The sequence below is a fragment of the Chiloscyllium plagiosum genome, chromosome 35, assembly GCF_004010195.1.
Source record: "Chiloscyllium plagiosum isolate BGI_BamShark_2017 chromosome 35, ASM401019v2, whole genome shotgun sequence".
NCBI lineage: Eukaryota > Metazoa > Chordata > Chondrichthyes > Orectolobiformes > Hemiscylliidae > Chiloscyllium > Chiloscyllium plagiosum.
The window spans coordinates 20,438,229-20,446,034 of record NC_057744.1 but is presented as its reverse complement, the minus strand read 5'-3'; the positions used below and the strand labels follow the sequence as shown (position 1 = coordinate 20,446,034).

General features: G+C 43.6%; 1 protein-coding gene across 1 annotated transcript in view; it reads left to right on the top strand.

Moving 5' to 3' along the window:
• The first annotated feature begins 2,624 nt into the window (after nt 1–2,624).
• LOC122540687 (RNA-binding protein 7-like) overlaps nt 2,625–7,806 on the top strand; it is an 11,865-nt gene continuing 6,683 nt past the window's right edge. Inside the window, exons 1-4 of the mRNA XM_043676768.1 lie at nt 2,625–3,159; nt 3,610–3,772; nt 4,904–4,997; nt 7,507–7,609. Of these exons, the coding sequence (XP_043532703.1) occupies nt 3,067–3,159; nt 3,610–3,772; nt 4,904–4,997; nt 7,507–7,609 (453 nt within the window). The 5' untranslated portion in view covers nt 2,625–3,066. The remainder of the gene's footprint in view (nt 3,160–3,609; nt 3,773–4,903; nt 4,998–7,506; nt 7,610–7,806) is intronic.

Here is a 7,806-nt window from a genome sequence, read left to right as displayed (position 1 = left end):
ATTTTCCCATCCAACTCTATTTTGATTTAATCTCTGCCCTCCCCTTCACTGTTTGATTACCCAACATTGCCCTTTGATGTGAAGGGCATGACTTGTCACTGGCCACTTGTGTGTTTCCTTCCTGGTGGTGGAAATTGAATAAAGTTTTGTCCATCTGTTGTCTTTCACTGTGTCTCACGTCTGCACACACACAACATGGATATTGGGGAAAATATAAGTACTACTGTAGGCGGTAGTAAGTTAAAAAAAATAGAATTTGGCAGTAATTGTGATTATTTAGGGCGATAGTGGCTCAGTGGTAACGTCCCTTTCTCTGAACCAGAGGGCTGAGTTCAAAGTTGAAAAGTGTGGTGCCGGAAAAAGCACAGCTGGTCAGGCAGCTTCTGAGGAGCAGGAGAACCCGCATTTCGAGCATAAGCCCTGCATCAGGAATGAGGGTTGTGGCCCAAGGGGGCTGAGAGATATATGGGAGAGGGGTGGGGTTGGGGGAAGGTAGCTGTGAATGCAGTAGGTAGATGAAGGTGACAGGTCGGAGAGGAGGGTGGAGTGTGTGGGTGGGAAGGAAGATGGACAGTTCAAGAGGGTGGTGCTGAGTTACAAGGTTGGATCAGGGATAAGGTGGGGAGAGGGGAAATGAGGAAACAGGTGAAATCCACATTGCTCCTGTGTGATTGGAGGAGGCCAGGGCGGAAGATGAGGCATTCTTCCTTCAGGTGTTGGATGGTTAGGGTTGCCAGTGGAGGAGGTCCAAGACTGGCATGTATTTGGTGGAATGGGAGGGAGAGTTAAAGTGTTCGGCCACAGGGAGGTGGGGTCATTTAGTGCATGTATCCCAGAGATGTTTCTCTGAAATGTTCTGCAAGTTGGCATCATGTCTCCCCAATGTAGAGGAGACCACATCAGGAGTCATGGACACAGTAGATGACGTGAGTGGAAGTACAGGTATATCTCTCAAATGTGGAAGGATCCTTTAGGGCCTTGGAACAGATGTCGGGGTAGGGGGGATGTGGGTGCAGGTTTTGCACTTCTTGCGGTGGCAGGGGCAGGTGCCTGGGAGTGGAGGTCAGGTTGGTGGGGGGTGTAGATTGCACAAGGGAATTGTGAATGGAATGGTCTTTCCAGAATGCAGATAGGGTTGGGCAAGGAAACACATCCCTGGTAGTGGAGTCTGTAAGTGGCAGAAAAGGCAGAGGATGATGATGCAATGTATCCGGAGATTGGTGGGGTGGAAGATGAAGACCAGGGTGGGGGGTGGTCTGTCATTGTTGCGATTGGACATATGGGGTTCAAGGGCGGAAGTGGAGGAGATGTGCAGGGGGGCATTGACGACTACATGGGAGGGGAAATTGTGGAGTTTGAAGAAGGAGGCCATGAGGAATGTTCTCTAATGGAATTGGTTCTCCTTGGAGCAGAAGTGGTGGAGGATTTGGGAAAAAGGAATAGCATTCTTACAGGAGGCAGGGTGGGAGGAGTTATAGTCCAGGTAGCTATGGGAGTTGATGGGTTTGTAGTAGATGTCCATGTTGAATCGTTCGCCAGAAATGGAGATGGAGAGGTCCAGGTGAACTTGAGGTCAGGATGGAAGACATTCGTGAAGTTGATGAACTGGTCAACCTTGTAGAAGCATGAGGTGGCACCGATACAGTCAACGATGTAACAGAGGAATATGTGGGTAATGATGCTTGTGTCGCTGTGGAAGATGGACTGTTCCACATACCCACGTGGTTCGAGGGTCCCAAGGCAGATGAGGAAGCATTCTTCCTCCAGAATCAGGTGATTAGGGAGGCAGCCCAGGAATTGCATGTCCTTGGCAGAGTGAGTTATGCCAGATCCAAACTTCCAACTTGACACTGCCCTCTTGAACTGCCCTACCTGTCCATCTTCCTTTCCACCTATTCGCCTCACTCGCTTCTCCAACCTATCATCTTCCCCATCTTCATCTATTGCATTCCCAGCTACGTTTTCCACCCACCCCCTCCCATTTTTCTCTCAGACCTCCTGGACCACAAGCCTCATTCCTGATGAAGAGTTTATGCTTGAGATGTCAATTTTCCTGTTCCATGGATGCTGCTTTCCCAGCACCGCAATTTTTTACTCTAACCTCCAGCACCTGCAGCTCTCACTTTCTCAGGGTTGAGTTCAAGACTAATCTGCTCCAGAGGGTGTGATAACATCACAGGTTGATGAGAATAATGGAGCAAGCTTGAACGGCTAAACCATTCCTGTTTATATTTCTTTTCGGGACTAATAATCATTTCCTAAATTATCAGTTTTCCAAAGCTGTTCATCAATTTATGTTAGTTTTCTAGGTTGGTATTAATGAACTGCAGATAGAATTACCTATAAACTATTGAATGCAAGGACTTGATTTTTGAACTTGATTGTGGCACAGTTGTTCAGTGGTTCCCACTGCTGCTTCACAGTGCCAAGGATCTGGGTTCGAGTCTCACCTCAGACGGTCCTATGTGAGGAGTTTGCACGTTCTCTCTGTGTGGTTTCCTCCCACAATGCAAAGATGTGCAGGCTAGGTGAATTGGCCATTCTAAATTGCCTGTAGGGGAATGGGTCTGGGTGGGGTATTCTTTGGTGGGTGTATGTTGGGCTGAGGGGCCTATTTCCACATTGTAGGTAATCTATTTAATTTAAAATTACAATGCTTTAAACTGGTGATGGGTCACACTAAAAAGAAGTGTTGGCATTCTTTTCATATCAAATATTAACTATGACATAGGCCGGGATCTGAAATCTAAATTTGCGAGGCCAAAGTGAAGGTGGAGAGGGACGGTGGCGGGGCGGAATTGAGCTCCGAAGACGGCTGGAATGGCGCGGCACCTCCACGGTAGACTAAAGGGGCGGAAGTGTACACCGATGATGGTTGTAAAGGGTGGAACTAAGGCCCGAGAAGGACGTTGGCGGAGCGGAAGTGAATCCTCAAGGAGATGGTAGCGGGGCGGAAGTGAAGTCCGCAGTGGAATGAGAGGGACTGAAGGCGCTTGAAGTGTAATCCGGGGCCGAGTTTAGTTTAGGGGGAAGGGGTAAACGGGTGGATGTTAATTTGAAACTACCATGGGGATATCGAATGATGCGGATACAACGCTGTTCATCGGGAATCTGGATCAGAGAGTAACGGAGGAGCTTCTGTTTGAATTATTCCTGCAGGTGGGTCTTGGCCTAGTGAGGCCTTGGGCGGGATTGAACTTGTCTCCGCTCTTTCCTCAGAAGCTGTTCCTTTCGATTTTCAACCCCGTTTTTTTTTTGTCTCAGCTTTTACTGGGTCAGTTTGAAGTCATTGTCGTTTAATAAAGTGGTTAAGCAGCTTTTGTGCAGCCATCAGCAGAAAGTGAATCTGACATTGAATTGAACAGCCGCGTGTTTCATTCATGCTCTACAACTTCGATTACTTTCATTTATGAGATACTTCAGAGCAAACTTTCTGTTTATAGTTTGCGTAATTTTTAGCAGCCCGGTTTGTTCAAAATTCCCCAACTTCACTCTTTGGTTCTAATGTAATTCCCCAGGCACTTTTTCAAAATGCATGTTTTTCTCCTTTTTCGCTACTTAATTGGAAATGTAAGTATCCTCCCTCATTTCCTTTTTCTGCTTTGCCAGTCTGGCCCACTCCTCGCCGTAAAGATCCCCAAGGACAAGGATGGAAAATCAAAGCAGTACGCGTTCGTGCATTTTAAACATGTGGAGTCCGTCCATTATGGGAAAAACTTACTGAATGGAATACAACTCTACGGGAAGGCTATTAAGATACAGTTCAGATCAGGTAAGTTCAGAAAACTTGAACTGCAGCAGTTTATTTCCTACCTTGTCGGGTGATAGCTTGAATTCCAATAGACATTTTTCATTTCAAGTCTGCTTGCTTTCATGTCATATGTTTTTAATTTGTCACTATGTTTTTCCCAGTCAGGGAGAATGTAAATCTGTTCCAAGTTTGATATTTGAACTTGTTGCAAGAAAGGGAGATAATTGGTATCTCTGGTAGCACTTAGTAGGAAAAACACTAACTTATGAAGATGTTAGATAAGATAGAAGCAGGTGGGTTATTTTCACTGCTGGGTGAAAGTAGAGCTGGGGGACATAGCCTCAAAATAAGGAGGAGCAGATTGAGGACTGAGTTGAGGATGAACTTCTTCACCCAAAGGATTGTGAATTTGCAGAATTCCCTGCACAGTGAAGCAGTTGAGTCTGACTTGTTGAAATGTTTTTAAGGCAAAGATAGATTTTTGAACAGTAAAGGAATTGCGGGTTGTGGTGAGCAGGCAGATAAGTGGAGCTGAGTCCACAAAAAGATGAGTTTTGATTTTATTGAATGATGGAATAGGCTTGATGGGCCAGATGACCTACTACTCCTATTTCTTATGTTCTTCAGTAGCCAGGACACTTTTGACACAGATTTTGCAAATACTAAACTTCATTTTACTAAAGGCTCAATCTGAAAAAAGGTTGAATTCCGTGTATCTGTTTTGGAACCAATTTTGACTTTAAGTCAGATGAAAAATCGTATTTCAGCATGCACACGCTAAACTTTTTAAATGCAGAGAATAGTTTTTGAGCTTTCATCCTGGTAGAAACAGTTGCTTGATCTGGTGCCTGTCAATTGTTCTGTGATATCGCTGTCACTGTTAACTTTCAGTGGATACAGGTTAATGCTGAAGATAATTTTAGATGGGTTAATTGCAGTGTCAATGCTTTTTAAGCAGTTGCAGAGAAAAAAGGTGATTGAAGAGAATTCACTTGGTTATGAATGGGGAGAGGCAAACTGCATGATGGATATTAATCTTAATAGAAAGCAAACTGCTATTGATTTAAGATGTCATTCCAGACGCAAGAAAGTCAAAACAGTGTTAAATTTAAACTTGACAGTAATTTTCTATTTTCTGCCTTCTGTTTCTAGGGAGTGTTCATGAATCTCGGGAAGGAAACCAGTCTCAGAATTCAACTTCTTCTTTCACTTCTCTCTACCATTCTAACCAGTTCAGCAATAATCGGTATAAACATTGTTCTGTAATTGTTTAGCTATTTTTGTTTACTGTTCTGCATGTTGCTAACTAAGGATGTAGTCTGTTTGCTGCTTTAGACTCTTAAAAAGAAATTGCAATGCACTTCAAGTAGGCAGAACTTGCAAGAGCTCAAAAGTTGCTTTATAGATTCTGAATATTAAAGGAGGCTTTTTGATGAGTTTAGAATTGCTGAGACTAAGTCTTTCAGGGCAGGAAGTGAAAGCCCATACTGAATATTGACAGCATTCATTTATACTTGGGAAATTTTGGCAGTTGTGCTTTCTGTGTACATGTTAATGTGTAGATTTGTAGTTGTGCAAAAAATCTAATGTAAAATTATTCCTGCAAGATGGTCTCTTAGTAGATCACTTTCAAGGTTACATTACATTGCAACTTCGATATTAAGTATAGGTTAGTGGTGACAAGAAACATTGCGATGCTAAACGTTGTCTTAAGGAGCTTACACTATAAGAGACCATAGGACATAAGAGCAGGAATTATGCCATTCAGCCCATCAAGTCTGCTCTGCCATTCAATCATGGCTGATAAGTTTCTCAACTCCATTCTCCTGTTTTCCCCCCATAATCAAGAAATATCAATCTCCGTCTTAAAAATACTCAATGACCAGGCCTCCAGCCTACTGTGGCAGTGAATTCCATAAATTCACCACTTTCTGTTTTAAGAAATGTCTTCACACCTCTGTTCTAAAAGGTCTTCCCTGTACTCGAAGGCTGTGCCCTTAGGTCCTAGTCTCCCCCACCAATGGAAATGCCATCCCAACATCCACTCTGTCAAAGCTGTTCAGTATTCTGTAAGTTTTAATTAGATCCCTCCTCGTCCTTCCAAACTCCATCAAGTATAAACCCAGAGTCATCAAATGTTGCTGATATGATAAGCTTTTCATTCCTGGTACCATTCTCATGAACCTCCTCTGAACACGCTGCAGGGCCAGTATATCCTTCCTGAGATTTGGGGCCCAAAATTGTGCACAATACTCCAGATGTGGTCTGACCAGAAGATTATGCAGCCTAAGAAGTACATCCGTGCTTTTATATTCAAGTCCTCTCTGCCTTAATGCCATAATTGCATTTGCCTTCTAACTACTGAGTTAACCCAAAAGTTTACATTGAGTGAATCTTTGACGAAAACTCCCAAGTCGCTTTGCAGTTCAGACTTCTGAATTTTCTCCCTATTTAGAAAATAGTCCATGTTTCTATTCTTACTAACAAAGTGCATGACCTCACACTTTCCCACGTTGTACTCCATCTGTCACTTCTTTGCCCACTCTCCTAACCTGTCCAAATTCTTCTGCAGCCACCCTGCCTCCTCAATACTACCTGACCCTCTATCTTTGAATAGTCTCCAAAAGTAGCCAGAATGCCCTCAGTTCTTTCATCTAGATTGTTAATTGTAAAGTGAAAAGTTGTAGTCCCAATGCTGAGTCTTGCACAACAGCACTTGTCACCAGCTGCCATCCTGAGAAAGACTTTTTTATTCCCATGGTCTGCTTTCTGCCAGAAAGCCAATCTTCTATCCATGCTGGCACCTTGCCTCTAACACCATGGAAAAGCGCAGCAGGTCAGGCAGCATCCAAGGAACAGGAGAATCGACGTTTCAGGCATAAGCCCTTCTTCAGGAAGGTACCTGAAGAAGGGCTTATGCCCGAAACGTCGATTCTCCTGTTCCTTGGATGCTGCCTGGCCTGCTGCGCTTTTCCAGCAACACATTTTCAGCTCTGATCTCCAGCATCTGCAGTCCTCACTTTCTCCTCTAACACCATGGGCCCTAATCTTACTCGGCAGACTCCTGTGTGGCACATTGTCAAAGGCTTTCTTCAAGTCATAGAGTCATAGATGTACAGCATGGAAACAGACCCTTTGGTCCAACTTGTCTATGCTGATCAGATATCCCAACCTAATCTAGTCCTATTTGCCAGCACTTGGCCCATATTCCTCTAAACCCTTCCTATTCATATACCCATCCAGATCATTTTAAATGTTGCAATTATTCCAGCCTCCACCACTTCCTCTGGCAGCTCATTCCATACACGTACCACTCTCTGTGTGAAAAAGTTGCCCCTTAGGTTTCTTTTATATCTTTCCCCTCTCACTCAAAACCTATGCCCTCTAGTTCTGGACTCCCCGACCCCAGGGAAAGGACTTTGTTTATTTATCCTATCCATGCCCCTCATGATTTGATAAACCTCTATAAGGTCACCCCTCAGCCTTCGAAACTCTAGGACAAACCGTTCCAACTTATTCAGCCTCTCCCTATAGCTCAAATCCTCCAATCCTGGCATCATTCTTGTCAATCTTTTCTGAACTCTTTCAAGTTTCACATCATCCTTTCGATAGGAAGGAGACCAGAGTTGCACACAGTATTCCAAAAGTGGCCTAATCAATGTCCTGTACAGCTGCAACATGATTTTGGGGATGGAGAAGTGTCATAATGATTTTTTTTGTGTGATCTTATTGAAAGTTCTTGTTTGCTCTGACAGGTTTGGCCGTGGTATGGATAATACAGGGTCTCCAATCTTTGCGACCCCACAGCCAGTACAGAAATCATTTTCTTCACCTGATAGTCTTCAGAGGCAGGTTGTGGTAAGTAAAAACATTGTGAAAATTATTCTGAGTTTTTAATAGAAATTTCTACTCTGCCAGTTGTACTCTATCAATTGCTCCATGTAATATTTGTTGTGGAAATATGGTTACTTTAAGAACTGTTACAATGCCAGACCAGATGTCCAAATTTGGTTATGATTTGGTTAAGAATTGGTAATGTTTTTAATAAATAATTT